The sequence below is a fragment of the Sabethes cyaneus genome, chromosome 1 (assembly GCF_943734655.1).
Source record: "Sabethes cyaneus chromosome 1, idSabCyanKW18_F2, whole genome shotgun sequence".
NCBI classification, from domain to species: Eukaryota; Metazoa; Arthropoda; class Insecta; order Diptera; family Culicidae; genus Sabethes; species Sabethes cyaneus.
In genome coordinates, this window is record NC_071353.1 from 133868803 (window position 1) to 133887084 (window position 18282).

An 18282-nucleotide genomic window follows, 5' to 3' on the forward strand; every position below is an offset into this window, starting at 1 on the left:
AACACCAGAAGTGACTTGAATTGGATTCGAGGTCTTTCCGTTAAATTTAATTATTTGTTGGCGATTAGTTAAATACGATTCAAGCCATTTCAGGAGCCCTGGCTCAATTCCAATTTTTTGCAATTTGAAAAGCAGCATTGGTATGTCAATGCGATCAAATGCCTTGCTAAAGTCCGTATAGAGTGCTTCTACATGGTTTCCATTATCCATTGCATTCAGTGAGTGGTCTATGAATTCCAGTAAATTTGTCGTAGTCGAACGTCCTTTGAAGAAACCGTGTTGCATTTCTGTAATTCTGTTTTTAATTTGAAGGAATAGTTTTTCATTGATAATAGCTTCGAAAAGTTTTGGAATGCAAAAGATAATGGCAATACCACGATAATTACGTACGTCAGATTTCCGGCCCGATTTAACGATAGGCACCAGAAATGAGCTTTTCCATATTTTTGGAAAGATTCCGGATTTTAGTGATAAGTTAAAAAGCCAAAACAGAGAAGCAGTGAACTCTATTGCAAGATTTTTTATGAATACTGGAGGGATTCCGTCAGGCCCAGGACCTTTTGAGGCATCCACATTTTTCAAAGCCTGCAAAATATCCTGAGCCTGAAGTTGGTTAACGCCAATATCCATTGAAGAATCCGGAAAAAATGCAAAATAGTCGCGATCGCGATCTTCTTCAGAAAATGTTGTATAGATTTCTTGAAAAAATTTTGCAAAAAGCTTACAAATATTTTCCGGGCTATCCCCAACATTTTCATCAAGATGCATTATGGATGGAAAATTGTCAGATTTTAGTTTAGTTTTCACGTAATTAAAGAAGTTTTTAGGACTGGACTTTATTTCAAGTTCAATTTCTGAATTGTACTCTTCAAACGCATTGCTGATTGCAAAATTTAGCTGGTTGCATACGTCCAAATATCTTGCTAAATTTTCAGTACTGGCATGTTTTTTATAATTTGTATGGGCCTTTTGTTTGCGATTTTTCAAGTTCTTAATCTTACTGTTATACCAGACTGGACTTTTTGTATTTTTGTGACGTCTTCTTTTCTTTAACGGTATGTTCTGTATCATTACTGCTAATAAAATTTTATAGAATGTGTCTACAGCAACTTCGACATTTTCTTCATTCTTGAGAATAAGTTGCCAATTAACACAGTTTAATCTACGTCTAATGTTTTCATAGTTTGCCTTTTCGTATTCAAAAACTTCTTCGAACTCGCAATCGTTGGGTCTATGGTATTTGTGTCCCGCTTACATCCCCTTACTAACCGTAAGCCCCGGGTGACCCAATCAATCCGACATTTTTCGGAGATATATGTGACAGCTGTGATAAATAAGGATAAGCCCCAGAAACATTAATCCAGGGATGATTCTTCCTCAGAATAAAAAAAGAGAAGAGAAAAATTCACACTTTTTTCAGTCGCGATTTATGTTGCTCCGTTTTGTTTGAACTTTTCTCTTTTTTACTGATCGCGATTGCTCAGCAACCTGCTCATTGTTCTTCTCATTGAGGAATAAACTGAGCAACAAAGTGTTAATACACTTTTTGGCTGCCCAAGATATGGCACAAAAAAACTGTTTAGACTTCTCGCAGCGGCAACAGTGCAAAAAATGTTGCATATGACAATGGTGGATAGTAGATTTGGCAACAATGTAATTCCCGTGCCGTTGCTTACTGCAGAAAGAGCGCACAATGAGAATCTAAAGTTTGTTTATATTTCTCTTTATTTTTGGTCTGTTTCTCATTGCGTGGATGTATTTCTCATTTGTGGCAGCAGTTCTGCTCATTGTGTTGAATGAAAAAAGTTGCACTTTTTGCACAATCAGTGAGGAAATGGCAAGCCTGCATTAATCTATTTATTATCAGAGATTCCCGTACTGGCCTTATTCTTAAACGAAATAAAAGCACTTTCTGAACAACGCTACAGTCACATTTTATTTTTACCCTGATTCCTACTTGGAATCACAAAAGTATTTTGACATATACCCACATTCAGAAGTAAACGGGACCACTGTTGATTTACTGATTAGTTAGACCCCGTCAGGGTTCAGTTTTATCGCAGGGGTTAACTTCCGTAGTTTTTGCCATATTAATATACGCACTCCGGTTGAAGCGGTCATGGCGAGCAGTTACAACATAATCAATACAGTCAAATACAACACTGCATTTTTGATAGGAGAAAGCCGACAGAAATCCGCTTGTCGGATGTTCCTAGGAGGTACATTGAGTCGAAGTTGTCCAAGCAGCTCCGGGCTATCAACATTACTGCTCAAAGGAAAGCATACTAGCTGGATCATCCCAGGGCAGTACGCGCATACAAGCAACCCGTACTCAAGAATGCAGCGCACAATCACACTGGAATTCAGGTAATAGACGTACTGGAACTGCTACGTATTCTTTTTGATAAAGTATAGTACCTGCAGAATAAGGTTTTAGTGGTAATAGCTGCGACGTGCTAAGCGAAACAAAGTTTCCTACTTTCCAAATCTTTCGCAGAATCAACCCGAGTGTACTGACAGTGTGCATACACACCTCCATTATGTGCAATTTAACAACGAATCATTGTCGAATTGTAAGGTAGCAGCCAGCTCTCAAACCTACTACTCGCAAGAACTGCAGTTCATCGCCAAACGTGAACTTAGAGAATTGTGAAGCACAAATCGTTCACAAAAAAAGATAAATAGTAGTGGGCCCAGAAGGCTTGCTGGGGGCACCACAGATTGAGTCATAAATGGGAGAGAACTAGTTTTTTTAATATACACAAACACATCGCGACCGATAAGATGCGACAATATCCACCGTGTTAGCCACCAAAAAATCCTATCTTGTGGTGGATACCACCCTTGTAGCATTATGTGTGTATCGGGGACAATGACCTTGTTCAGCACATGGCAAGACAAGAATCAGCTCAACAGTTCATTGACCCTGAACCGTTTCTAGGCACAACACACTTCACTCAAGCACACAGTTTTTTTTTCTTTTTATCATAAGAGCCCACACACAATAATTGCTCAATTTGAAAACAAGTTTTAGAACAAACACAAACCTTGCAATAGAACCCAACTTTGCCGAATAGATGCAATCGACTCCGATCCCGACGATGACAAGACTATTCACCAAGGTCTGCTAGAATAAAGGTCATGCGGAAAACAATCAACAGTACTTACCAAATCACAGTTTGTATTAGTCGAACCCTTCGTAGCGTCATTGGTATTGAATTCCCAATCCGAACACGTACTAATGGGAGTTAAATCTCCGCTAATGTCCAGTGTGGCGTCCTTACTAACCGGTGGAATCCTGACGGGACTGTCCAAACTGATACTGGCCGCCAGCTGGTCGTAGTTGAAATGCGACCCGAGCACGTTCAGATCATTATCGATAATCGGAAAAACCTGCGGCAAATCGTCCCGATGACTTCCTCCTCCGGCAGCGAGTCTAAAATTAAAAATCAGTTAAAGCAATAGAATGTTCTGCTGACATTTTCCTTCCTTACCCATCAGTGCTGGTAATACTGGCCGACATGTCGCTACTCGGGCAGCCACGGGAAAACAAATCACTATAGTTGGGAGACGAGGGTCCCCCGCTGGACATGGCGCTGATGCTACTGGCCATGCTCGATTGACCGCTCCAGCCTTTCCGTTCGGTGTACAATGTTTTGAGGACGCAGTTTGCACGAATGAAAAACGAAATTTTGTTTCGTTTATGACGTTGTATGAATGTGTTACGATGAAATTAGGCGAATAACCGAGAACGATTGAGTGTAGCAAAGCAGGGCAGGTATTTTTGAATGATCTACTGCACAGGGCGATCTTTGTCGGTAAAAAATCACTTCGGGAGTCAATTATTACAAGTTTTGAGAAAGGTTATTTGCTAGATTTAGTCGATCAATCAAATTTTGGAAATTTATTTTTAGAAATTCAAATGTGACCTTTTACCACGCTTCAGCACTAATGAATGAACTGAAAAGCAGTATGCATAGCATAGTAAACACCAAAACCACCCGTAGGCTTCGTTTCACTTCATATTTATTCAATGATTCATATAAATATGCTATCTCGTACTACTTAATCCGAAAGCCATCTGACTTTGAACAGAACGGAACATACAAAAGTGAAAATTTAAAACTCAACGCTAAACAGAATAAGTACAACTTTTTTGAAATCTACAGATGGATGGATGGAAATGACATTTTCCTGTCACCAAACGCAGAAAAATCAATTACATATCGTGACATGTACAGTTTTCATTGATTTAAACACACTATTTAGAACAAGCTAAGTATAAACAGGAACAGTAGAAAATTCTTTAGGAAACTGCTAACTAGGAAACAAGTGCAATCTAACCAAAAAATATATAGTATAGATTTGCCATTTTCATGGCACACAACTGCGCGTTAAACGGTACAGAATGTTTCGATTAACACTTACTCGCCGGCGGTAGCACTGGTCGGTCCGGCACGGCCGGGCTCGGCACGGGAGTCGGCATCGGTGTCGACGGGTACTTGGGCGGCGACGAGGCCGGCGTTTTGAACAGTGGCCCGACGGTCATCTTCTCCAGAAACTGATCCAACTGCCGCAGCGACAGGGCATTGTGCAGGGTTTCCAGCGGGCGAATCGGAGGCACTCCGCCGAATCCTTCAATTGCTTGAAGCGAATATACAGAGAGAAGAGGTACATAGGAGGAAGGCGATGATGATGCAAACAACAGTTACAACATATTTCGCGGAGGTGAATGGAGGGAGGGGGCGGGGGGGGGGGCGGCGCAAGGGTTGGGTGGGAGGAAGGAGTTGACATCGAGATTAGTGTTGCACAAAGCAATAAGGGTTATGGCAAATAAATGTGTCGTCGAGCAGAAAGGGGGAGTTGACAAAGCATGATTGTTTAAAAAAGGCAAAAATTTAATTATATTATCTTTGGATCTTGCTTTGGGTTGCTTGGTATAAATTAATAAATGTGGATTGATTCGCGGAATTGTTCCTTATATCATTTATAATAGATAGGAAGACCGATTATTCTACAGCTACAAACTGAACTAAATTTAAAAACTGAACTAAAAGTAACTTTAGTAATTTACAATGTGATGAGCGCTAGAAAACCTACCGTTCCCTATTGCGTGAAACGAGAAGACCCAGAATGTGAAATTTAAACGAAATTAGTTACACATTTACTTCGAAGTTCACATTTGGATTAAAATTTTCGAAACCCTCAAAACATTCTATTATCGTACGCCAATGTTTGGTCGGAAAACCTGTTTCGACAAAACAGGCTCTCGGCATTTTCCACTGCCGCTTCCCAAATACCGCCCTGATGTGAAGACTGGACAGCGAATTTAATTTCCAACGTATTCCAAGATTTATGAAAAAACTGCTCAACATTCTTGTTGTTGTGGTACATGAAAGCTGTGTAAATTTCCATCAACTGTCGGCCGGCTTCAACCACGTGGGTACTGATATCAAATTAAATCCTGTACCGTATATTGTCGTAAGATCTTCTGCTTCCTCAAAGCCTAACTTTCATCCTTCTCCTTGAGTGTTGCCGCAGCGTATTAGAATGATGGGACCGTCCATCTGAGTGGATGAACAGAACGTATGGTGTACATCGTGCCGCTAGAAGACGAAGACCCCCCGTTAAATGTTGAGTAGTTTTGCACAGTTTGTGTGATCCATGTCTCGGCAATATTGATTGGTAATATTGATTTATTGACGATGTTCTTTATGTAGAAGTTAGTCGATGGTATTGTTTTTTATTGAAGTATGATATCCATTTTATATTTATCCACAGTATCATCTGTGGCCTACAACACTGCCCAGCAAACCATAAATCGTATAATAATGTGTGAAAATCATCTTAAATATCGCTAAACAAACTCGAAATCGTACATAAAGCTTGATAAAGCGCACCCTAGTTTACATTTATTCGTACAAAATGATAGTAACTGATTCACATTCGATTTTCGTCACAGAATTGTATAGCATTATGGCACTAATCATATTGAGTCGGATTTCATCGTATACAAATACTTATGAATGTTAATTGTTTTCATATCATTTGTAGTACGCATATCGCCTCCAAAACAGTACGCATATGCTGGTTTCGTGCATCGAATGCGATTTTTCTAGATATATATCGGTACATATATCATATTTGTTACTTTGATATACGCACGAAAATGTTTGCTAGGTGGTCACACGATTGGAACACATGGATCGAAATGTATGTCTTGAAATTCTTCAGCAGTCTTTGATCGCCAGACATCTCGTTTTTCTAAATTTTCCTAATCCGTTTTTAGTTTTTTGAAATTAGCGGGTTGAACTTGTCCTAAAAGTTTTGTCTTCTCTTTTGAACCTCTGTCATCAATCGCAATACTTTCTCTAGTTATATTAAACTCATGTTTTGCTTTAAAAATATTGATTTTTTTTTAATCGAACTGTGTCGTAGTTTTATGTGCTTTTTTATTTAACTTCTACTTCTTTCCTAGCGGCTTGAGGGAGGGATGGCTAATGCCGTGTCAAGAAGTCGTCTCCACTCCACCACTTGGTCCTAGGCCACTCGTCGCCAAATTACTCGAGCGTCTTAACACTCGCAGGCAGTTTCAACCTGGTGGAGCCATCTAGCACGTTAGGTGCCTCTATTTCTGGTCTGTGTTGTGCTTGAAGAGAACAGATTAAGCCGTACTGTCATCCGGCATCCCGTAACCGATTTACGCCAAGTTGCAATCTCTCCACGACGAATTCGTGGCTTTACGTTTGTGTGGATTACCTCCGCCTTCCCAAGTTTCTAGTGATAACGTTGAACCCTAGATGTTGACTACTCTTGCCTCCCGTTTCGATCTTTGCTGGCTGGCGAGTGTGAAATTTTGATTGAAAGTGAAATTGAATTGAGCGGATCGGTCTTTTTGAAGATGCGACAAACCACAGCTACCATACAATTTTTATAAGTCTTTCTGATTTCTCGACGAATTTCCTCTAGATTAGGAACTGGGATACTACTTTCTCTACCTTATCATTTTAACACATAATAGTTTTTGGTATATAACCTATATTATAACATTGGTTAACCTTCTAATAGAAATAGAGATTAGCCAGGGACGGTTCTCTGTCCTCTGCTTGTGGCGCTTTTGCCTCCTCAGGTTTTACCCATCCCATGCTCTATCTTCCACTCCACCGCTGAAAATGTGGTCATTGTTCATTGGTCGGATGATTTTCAGATGGCCTTGTGGATATCTTTGAGGAAAAAGAATGTTCACCAGGTCATGAAAAGTATCGTTCATGTCGGTGTACTGGCGTTTATATCCCTGAGGACGATCTTGATGTATCGTAATGTCCAACTTTGTGTAGAACGCGTCTATCTTTGTGCGGGTAATGTATGTTTAGTATATATGTACTTTTGGCGTAACGCATAATGCTAAAAATGGCATTCTGGATACTGAGTTCACCAAAGAGCTGCGCCAGCTCACGGTTTATCGTTTTGCCTAAGCACACGCTCCTAAGCACACGACGTTCAAAAATGGCCGGACACGTTTCGCGTCCGTTAGAGGGAGTACCGTTCACAGGGTTTTGTACACGATACATTCAAAACGCGGGTGAAGCTTACCAGACCTTAGGGTCTTGTGAAGTCCGTAGTAAACACGATCTCCAGCGAGAACGTGTCTGTGTATTTTTGTGCTGCAACGTCGTCAACAACCCGAGGTATACAAATTCGTCCGAAATTCGAAATTTAAACTCGTCCCCGAGGATTACCACAATATTGTCTATTCGACATGACTTGTTCACACTAATCAAACCTTCTCTGTTTTACGTTTCAGCTTGCTATACCGCTCTGCCACTATCTGGAACGTCCTCCCGACAATGTCCACGTCGTCAGGGAAGCAGATAAATTGGCTGGATTTATTGAAGATCGTGCCCCGCATGTTAAAACCGTACGTTTCATAACACCTTTTAGCGCGATATTGAATAGAAGGCAAAAAATACCATCATCTTGTCGAAGACCCCTGCGTTTTCCAATCAGGCTTGATAACGCCCCCGATATCCTCACACAGCACTATACACCGTCCATCGTGGCCTTAATCAGTCTTGTCAGCTTCCCGTCCATAATTTTCACAGCTCTTCGCGGTCGACAGTATGAGGCTAGTATTAGTATTAGCGGTCTTGAAATCCATGAATAGGTAATGCGTAGGGGCGTGATATTCGAGACATTTTTCGTGGATCTGCCGCAACACAAAGATTTGCTCCGCTGTCGATCGCCCGTCCACCAAACCGGCTTGATAACTTCCCACGAATCTACTTGCCAGCGGCGATAGGCGACGAAAGATCGGGGCCCATCTTGACAAGCTCCGCTGCGATGCCAGCTTTGCCAGATTCAACTGCTTGATGGCATCGATCGCTTCACATATTGCGGGAACATGCACATCACCATCATTCACCGTACCCTCACTCGGTGCGTTTACATGTTGGACTGCGACTTTGTTGGATAGATGGTCTTCATGTATTCTGTTAAATAATAGTTTTTCCCGATTTAATAATTTTTTCACGCATATAAACCGAAGGCGTCTGATCTGTTAATAATTTTTATAACCTGCTCACTAAATATTAAAAGGAAACGTAACAAAAAGTTTTCTTCTCCTTCCTACCAAGCTAAAAACAATGATCGGTTGCTACACAGCCTGCTGAAATACAATGGGGAACAATCCACGCGAACCACACGAATATTTTTTTTTCTAGAATATCCTAGGTTTTGGCAAGTAACTAGTAGACTAGAAAGCAAACACACAGACGCACACACACCAAATAAACGCTAAAATATTTACCTGACGGCGATGCCGTGTTCGGAATCATATCGCGCAGATTCGGCGCCGACGAGCTGCCACTGATGACCGCGGTGCTGAACAAACTGTTGGTGCTGGTAGCCATCTTTTTACCGAAGCCACCTAGCATCTTAAAGTAGCTCATCTGGCCGGCAATGCTGTGTCGTTGACGTCTTACAGCTGCACCACCGGTGGAGGAATGAGACGACCCATGGGAGGACGAAACCGCGCAAACCGCACCGGCGGTCCCGCCACCGACGGCAACGTTGCCGCTGTCGGACGGATTCGTGCCGCTGTCTGTCGTACATGATATGACGAATTTCGAACAGGGAGGTTTACAGTTAGGTGCAAGGTTACTGTTATTACTGTTAGTTGTGGGCGAATTAAGAGTGCATTTGGGTTTATCATCACTACTACAACTAGCAGCACGGGTGAGACTGTCGTGGAATTTAACCGCAAAGGTCCTGTCCAGTAAGGTTTGGAAACCCACAGTCGCGTCTGTCGTAATTTCATCCGGCGGAGGCGTTGTTAGCGAAATAAAAGTAATGGTTCCCTCGGTAGTGTTGGAAGGTTTCGAAATTTCAGAATCATGCTGTTCTTGAATAGGTTCGAGTGAGGCACGAATCGGTAATCCCGGATCACTGGCAACTCGAGATAGTATCGGAAGCTGAGTGGTAAATATTGGCTTCGGTTCGTTAGTTAGAGTGGGGAAAATCTGCGACTGAGACCGGGGACTTGGGCTACAGTTCGAGGACTTAATGTGGAATAAAAGGGTATTAGTAGAGCCATCGTCAAGAACACGAGGCGTATTGGGATCTGTCCAGTGGTAGTCCAGATCGTTGAAACTTTTGCTGATTAAAGGTAGCGATAAGTATAACGTAGCTTTGTAGCCGTACCCATTAAACAGTGATAATAAATTATCTTTTTCCGGATTATTTGAAAATGTATACGACCGAGCTCTGCTACTCAATGGGTACTTGTAATGAAACGGATCTAAATCATGACAAGCACTAAAATATCTCGATGATTCCGAATCCGAGTCCGAGAACGATGAAACATACAGCTCTTGATCAGCCATGTTTGGAGTGAACTCACTAATAGAATCACATGAATAAGATTCACGCATGAATAAGCATTGGCATGATAAAGGTCGTTCATTCGTTGCTGCCGTAGTTATACGGTATCTGTCCCCGGGACTGCTAGCGGCTGAAGCCTTAGAACCGACAGTTAAATAATTACTTTCCGGCGTTTTCGGTACCAGGGATAGATCAATCGAGTACAAGGGCAATTCGTTTGTAGCCGATTGATAATTAGGGATGGGCTCTATTTTGACAGAAGGCATTTCGCCTATACGCATCAGAAATTAGAATTGTTATAACACACAAAAACAAAGTAAAATAAAGAAATCAAAAATACAAACAATAATAATACAGCAAGTTGTTATCACACCGATCGAAAACAGTTATGTACCATCAATAATTCGACAATGAGTTTAAATTTTTTACAATGCCGGTAGATTTGTGTATGGTCAGCCATTTTACACGAACAATTAGAGTTAATAAATAGTCACGTTTAATACCAAAAATAGAAAGAGAAAGAAGAACAAAAAGAAAATACAATGATAAATATGAACCTGAACCCGTAACCCGTTGTTTAGTAAGATCAGTGTAATTGAAACGCGAACTTTTACGGTACTTCCAGAACCAATGCAATAAAAATAAAAAATTTGAGATGAAAGTATTACTTATTAAAAGAAGAATGAACGACTGTATTGTAATTTGTAATGTTATATCTTTGTTTTCACACCTAGTACATAGTTTATAGTTTGCGTTCTAATCGAAATCAAACAGGCGAGGGGCTGAATTTTGATTTAGGATCGTCATCGTATTATCCGAAAAGCTGCAATTCAATATGCTTAGAGCTCGATCAGAACATTAATAATTGTATAGAATTCAAGGAAGTCATGCCTGCATTCTAACAGAAACGGGTTTTTTGGAAACCAAGGATTTTGCAACGAACAATAATCTAACCAAGGATGGAAGGTAAAATGTTTCCCCAGTGACTCTCGTTTGTCATGTGTTAGCTACTCTTCTGAGCCCATACTTGATGTCAAGTTACGCATTTTGTAAGTAAAATAACAAATTTTCAACGTTATACGCTTGATGCGCAGATAATTTATTCAGCGATCTTGAAATATTGCGTTGTGATTGGGTCCCTCTCCCCAGTGAAAAATAAATCGAAATCTGGTTTTTGAAACAAAATAATGGCGCTAAAAATGAATATAAAAAGAAAACCAAATAGAAAATTTTGCTCCTGATATTTTGTTAAAGACTGAAAATTTTCTCTCTTCTGGAGCTCGCAAGAAGGATTCGAGATTATCATAATCAATGGGATCTGCAATGGGATATTTGCAGCTGATGCGCACCACCAAAAGGGACAATTGAGCAGTTCCGCCAGAAGCTGGATTCGAGCAGATCACAAAAAAACTTATAAAATGAACATAATGCGGTATTTTTCTGACGTTTCCTACCATACTTTCTTGATCTGTGATTATTGGTCTTGAGTTTTCCATACCTACTTTTTATATGGAAGACTATTTTAGATCACATTTTGGACAAGATTTTGGGCCAGATTTTGGATCAGATATTGGACTGCATTCTGGATTAAATGATGGACCTGGACCACATTTTGGTCCATTTTTTATCATATTGCAGACCAAATTTTGAACCAGATTCTGAAGTAGGACCAAGTTATAAACCAGGTTTTGGACCACATTTTTATCAGATTTTTTGGGAGAGATTTGGGAGCAGCACTACATCGTGAACTACATTTTTGACACAAACTTTTGTTACATATTTTGGAACAGATTTGGACTAGATTCTGAACCAAATTTTGAACTACATTTTTTATCAGATTTTGTAAGAGATTTGGGGCCCAGATTTGGATCAAATTTTGGACCACATTTTTAACAGATTAGGGCCAGCTTTTGGATAAGATTTTGAACCACATTTTAATCACTTTTTGAATCTGATTTTTGATCAAATTTTGGATCAGATTCTGGACCTGGACCATATTCTAGACCTGAACCTGATCTAGGAGCTGCATCAGATCCTAGACCAGATTTTGGACCACATTTTTTATCAACTTTTGAACCAAATTCTGGAGTTGGACCGTATTCTGGACCTTATTCGTTGCGGCCCTTGCGTTGATTCTGGATCACATTTTTTTTGTCAGATTTTAGACCATATTTTGAATTAATTTCGGGTCTAGATTCTGGACCTGGACCAGAATATAAACCAGATTGTGGGTCACTTTTTATACCACACCAGATTCTGAACCAGATTCTGGCCATATTTTAGACTAAATTCTGGACCTGAACCAGATGTTGCACATCCGTCTGTGGATTCCAGATTTTGGGCCACATTTTTATTAAATTTGGACCAGGTTTTGGATAATATTTTGGGCCCCTTTTTTATCAGATTTTGGATCAGATGTGAGACTCCATTGTGAACCACATTCTGGACCAAGACCAGATTTTGGACCTGAACTTGATTCTCTACCACCTTTATTGTCAGATTTTGGATCAAATATTGGACTTGAGAATCTTGGGCCAGATTATAAACCAGAATTTGGACAATATTTTCGATCAGGTTTTGCACCTGGAGCTGATTTTGGACCACATTTTTAATCAGGTTTTAAACCAGCAGCCAGCCTTTGGATCGGATTTTGAACCAGATTCTCGACCTAGACCATATTTTGGATCTGGACAATATTTTATTAACTTTGGTTCGAGATTTTGGAACAAACTAGGACTAGATTGTGAATCATGTTTTAGACCACATATTTTGTCAGATTTTGAACCCAGATCTTAGACCTGGTTCCAGAACCGTAGCGTGACATTTTGGCGACCTTGACGAAGACTCGAATTGGATCCCCCTCGTTTCTTAAAGTGGTCTATAGAAATTGATTTTTTTAGAATCAGACTGTGGGATAAAATGTGTAGAACTCCCTATATCCAGTAGATCGCTACACTTGAGAGTGCCTTACAGAGATTCAGGCCGTTTTCGGTATCCCTAGGGCTAGCGCCCTTGGCGGGGCTAGTCTAGTCAACTGCATGCTACTGCGCTGCATCGATGCACGGCCTTTTCAGGGACTAAATATCGAGTCTGATCACTCTCTCGTCGTATGTAAGATACGTGCAAAGTCATCGAACGCGTTGAAGGCACGTACTAAGAGGACGCTGCGTATCAACATCCAACAGTTGACGTGGCAGATGGTGTGGCAGCGGAATACGCCAGAAAGCATGATCAATTAATCGCAGAGCAGCAGGAAAAAAGGAAAGAAGATCTAAGTGTGTTGTGGAGGAATCTCCATGGTGCCATTAAAACTGCGGAAGAAGTCGTAGGCATGACAGCAGCAGCTGTTTTGATGCCGAAGACCAGATAGTGACAAAGGAGAAGAACTAGGGGTCGCATGGTCACTGCGGCTATAGCCGCCATACAGCGACAGAACAGGGAAAGGTACAGAGAGACTAGAGCTGCGGAAAACCAACCTACCATCTAAACAAACGTGAGTACGACGAGCACGTGCTCGCCAGCGATTCTGCAGCAACGACACACGGAGTTTTTACGAAACAGTGAGGTGCAGAAGTTTTGCCATGCCTATGATGCAATGATAATGCTGGCAAACTGCTTACTGACAAAATGGCGGTAGCAGTCAGGTAGGAGGAGGATTTCCAGACACTGTTGAATGGAAAGGTGAATACGGAGATCAAATACAGGAACAGGATAAGAATTGTGAGCGATGGCCAAGCTGTGGAGGCACCAACGAAAAGGACAGGTTATGAGTGAGCTAAAAAACGGCAAGGCTGCGGGGAAAGACGGTATCCCGGTTGAATTTCTAAAAGCGGGAGGCGAGCACCTGTACGAAGTAATCCACCGGATCATTGTCAGAATCTAGAAGGAAGAACAAATGCCAGAGGAGTGGATGGCCTCATTCTTCCTATTTTTAAAGAAGGACATAGACTCAAGTGTAAAAACTATCGAGGCATTAAATTACCCAATTCTGTCTATAAGGTGCATTCCCGTATCCGGCTCTATAGATGGCGTAGGCGAATACCAAGCTGGTAATCATAAGGCTCGCTCGCTCGGATCAGATGTTTACCCTGCGCCAGTTATTAGACAAGTTCTGGAAGTACAATTTGCAGGCTCATGATCTGTTTGTGGACTTTAAGGCGGCGTATGCAACCAAACGAAGTAAGCTGTGGCAGCGAATGCTACAACATGGTTTTCCGATGAAACTAGTTAATCTGATTGGTACGAAGCGTCAATATCATGCGTCAGAATAGCGGGGCGAGATTGGGGCTTACCATTGGGCAGGGAACCTGGGAGTCCACATGATGTTGGTCCTGGGGTGGAGCTGGATGGGGAACGATATGAAGTAGTGGAGGAATTCATATACCTTGGTACGGTCGTAACATGTGACAACGATGTAAGCCGCGAAGTAAAACGACGAACTACTGCCGCAAATCGGGCTTTCTACGGTTTACGTAGCCAGCTCAACTCCTGTAGTTTGTCTACAACCTGATACAACGAAAGAAGTGATGCTCACTGATCTATCTTTTCGTTTCATACTTTTGTAGGCCATTTGGCGTATAGCACAAGATTTAGATTTTTTCACTGGGGAACCAAGAGCTCATTTTTCGATTTTGCATGGCTCAATCTTTTACGTTCGAGGGAGTCCAATTTTGTATGATAAATTTCATCTCTTTTTTATTTCAAGGTAGCCCACATTATCCACATTCCTACCTCAACTCAAACTAGAAAATTGCCCCATTTCGGTATCGTAACAAGCAGCTAGTTCTTGTAATTACGCCAACAAATTTGGCCCACCTTCAAACTATACAATATCTTATTGTCTCAAATCGTCAACATTACCGGGATTAATCCAATGAAGACAAACTATCGTCCTCGTTCTTCATCTCTTTAGTATCAATTACTGTTGGAAACACATCGTCAGGCTATAAACTACCAAGGAAAGACTGCGCCGTCGAAAATCTGTTTTGGGATCTAACAGTTTTTCGACAGCATGATACATGACAGCAGCATTGGTCGTCTAATGGTCTTTCGACCTGGCAGTTAATAGTCGTCGTTATTCGTTGAAATATACGTCGTTTTCGAGTAGCGTTCCACTAGCAATTTACCTCAAACCCCCCAGATGGATGGGCCCACAGATGGACACAACAGAAAAATATCAAAAACACGGTACTATTGCCGGCCAGGTGAGACTACTGTTGGTTATTTTTTTTTTCATTTTGCTCAGTATTGGTTTGTGTTATTGAAGCGCGAGAATCAAAAATATACACTAGAAGCAAGCAGGTTCTTCTCTCGTAGACTCGCGGTTCGTTCGATGTAGGTTTGAAAAAGACAAAATATTTATATATTTATATTACGGTGTTTAGTTGTAGCGTTGTAAGGTTTGAGAATTTCAAAATCAGGACAAGAACCAAATAGAAACCAGGAAAATAGCAGCCAACAAAATAAGCCCCAGCAGAGAAGAAACGAAACAGAACAGGAAACAAGTGGATGCAGATCATAGAAACGTGTGTGTGTTAAGTGTGAAAGGTAAATTTTAGAAAAAATGGAATTTTAGCACAACATGATAACAGGTAAAGGTATGTGGTGAGTGAACTTTATAAATCAAACGAACAATTTGTCCAGATTCTCAAACCAGAATCACCAAGATAGCAAAACTCGTATTGGTCTGGTTTGTGAAAATGGATTGAACTATCAAGAAGCAATATTATACAAGGTAGTAAGCACAGAGTTTTACAACTTTTTGTACAACATATATACAAATTTCATTCGGTTAGAGGCAATGAACTATAGCTTTACTTGATTACTAGTTCGTAGTCGATATCCTACAGCTTAAAGCTTTGTACATCCTGCGCTGTGAAATTAAATAATTATTTCCAGAAGTCCATTGTTCGCAAAAATATTTCCACTAACCGAGATAATTGTGTACTGAAGAACCGAAAGTACAAATAGATACCATTTACTGAAAACAAAATGCAGAATATGATGGAACGCACAAAAAAGTACGTCTCTATTTCGAAATAATTAAACCGTATGTTTGTTTGTGATTTTAACAATAACTTTAAACAATTACAATGAATAGCTTCGAGTGAAATAGACACGCAAGTAGCAGTAACCAACTAGGTAAGGTAAGGCGTCTGTTAACGAACTGGCCTAGAATATCACAACAAATACGTTATTTATCATAATGCAAAATGAAAGAAACAAATCAATCATTTGAAACATATACACATATGAACACACACAAAAAGGATAGACAAGGAAGACGGTCTTCATAAAATTAGGCAATGGAAGTACGAAGCCAATTCACTATGCGTTAGGAACGGAGTTTGGTCCAGTAGAGATTGTCCGATTTTGAAAGAAACAGGTGCATTACAGAGAGCCGACATCAGCTAGAGGAGTCTCTCTGTCGGGTCAAACCTATCACTTGCCACGCTAGATTCCCTGAGAACTAGAACGGAGTTGAAATTTTCTACGATACTCACCCTTCATCCGAGCCGGTTTACCGTGTTCAAACGAACGAGCCGCCCGCGGTTCATCCGGACTATGCGGCCGCTGGCTACCACCCGTTTGCTGTCTTGCCGCCAGCTCTTCGCTAAGTCGCTTCGCCAGATCCAACGCTTCGTGGCCCGAAACGGTGTGACAGGAACCGATCGGGATTGGCTCGGAAGATTTGAGCTTACGCAAACGTCTTTCCTTGCTTTTCGTCGAATCTACCAAAACCTTTAGCAAACATTTAATTAAAAAACCGCAGTCAACACTCAAAATTACTAAATTACATTATCCCTCGGTAGAGCTAGTCCGGATTCATGCGAATTTTCCTCCTCAGTATCGTTTTCCTCGTCGATTCTAGATGTACTTTCTTCATCTCCACTCTAAAGTTTATAAGAATGCATATAATCATTCGTATACAAGTCCATTAACTTGCACGTAACTCACCGCATTTTTCGACGTCACCGAATCGTTCCGGCTGTGTGGCCTAAATCCGGGCCCCGGCGGTAAATTCTTCTGCACGCAGCAATTGACGCCCGGACTGAAATGCAGCTCCACATGGAAGCGTTCTTCCGAGCACGGATCCTTGGTAGGATCTTCGTATAGCATTATCACAATCTGCGACATGTAGTTTAGCTCCGACACCATCGATACGTATTCCATTGCCCGACGCCACTGCTCGTCGGTCAGTACATTAAGCAGACCTCCGTGACGAAGCACCGTCAGGAGCGAATGAACGTGACTTTCGCTGGTGAAGTACAGCCGTGTTCGAACGTGACGCCCTGGACTGGACACACCGTGGCTGTAGCGTGGATTCAAACGATTCACGCTTTCATCGCCAACCTCCTCTATGTTACGTTGCAAATCGGCACGAATCTTTTTCAACAAAGGCGTACAAATGCCTTGCCCGATTGTCAATTTTTCTTGTACAGTTAAACCGTACTCCTGTGGTATCACAATATCCGCCAAATATTTAGCGTATATATACAATTCCTCGGCTAAATCAAACTGAAGTGTGTGCTGGTTATGCTGCAGATCATACTTGATGCAGTCATAGATGTCCGGTATCTTGGAAATATCGAAATTTTTACTTTTAGTACAAAAATCCTTCTCGATTTTTCCCCAACGTCGACCCATCAATTCCCAGGTTTCTCCATGATAAAGCACCGCTTCTCGAGTTTTGGGGTCATCCCTTTTAACGGCAACCACAGCTAGTAACGATTGTATGAGCGACTGAACATGTACGCAGCATTTCACTGGATTTTTCACAAAATCCATTGCCAGATTTATACTAATTGCATTGCCGGGATTGATCGCTATGCGATCTTCAATTGTAAAGTCTCTATCGATTTGCATCAGCTCGTGCAGTCTTGATTTGGCCATATTTTGATACTTACTTGAATCACAGTCGTTATCTAGCAGTCCATTGGTGTTTGCACTTTTAACCATCTGTACTAGAATGGGCGTAAGTTCGCCCTCCAGAGCAAGCAGACCTTTAGCGAAGGCTGCCGCCGTCATCTGAACGCGACCTTCGTCCGAAGCGTAAATCTTCAAATCATGACGAAACGTCGAGTGTAACCGTAGCAAACCCAAACCCTGTGCACCCAGCCCCTCCTTGCCATCGCGGCTTTGCCCCCCAGGATACATACACCGGAAAATCCTTCCAAGCTCTTCGGCTTGAATTCGCCCAGCCGGAGTTAGTTCTCCGCCCCACTTCAATATCAGAACCAGGGAAGGCTCTTTCGGGGCATCTACTGTTCCACAGTGAAATAATTTTAAAAAATAAAATAAAATGAGAATTTGTATTAGAATTATGTTTCCACTAGCTGCCGGGTGATGAAACCGACCAGAACTAAAAAAGCGATAGTCAAGGCGCGTGTGCAATGAATGGCG

General features: G+C 41.3%; 1 protein-coding gene across 14 annotated transcripts in view; it reads right to left on the reverse strand.

Moving 5' to 3' along the window:
- LOC128732702 (inositol hexakisphosphate and diphosphoinositol-pentakisphosphate kinase 2) overlaps positions 1-18282 on the reverse strand; it is a 55495-nt gene that overhangs the window by 8967 nt on the left and 28246 nt on the right. For 8 of the 14 annotated variants that reach the window (XM_053826014.1, XM_053826005.1, XM_053826003.1 and 5 more), the window contains 7 exons: positions 16837-18143; positions 16677-16772; positions 16383-16620; positions 8807-9100; positions 4429-4644; positions 3495-3633; positions 3169-3436 (listed from right to left, as the gene is read on the reverse strand). In XM_053826014.1, the coding sequence (XP_053681989.1) occupies positions 3169-3436; positions 3495-3633; positions 4429-4644; positions 8807-9100; positions 16383-16620; positions 16677-16772; positions 16837-18143 (2558 nt within the window). The remainder of the gene's footprint in view (positions 1-3168; positions 3437-3494; positions 3634-4428; positions 4645-8806; positions 9101-16382; positions 16621-16676; positions 16773-16836; positions 18144-18282) is intronic. The other 6 variants (XM_053826009.1, XM_053826013.1, XM_053826008.1 and 3 more) reach the window with 3 other exon arrangements.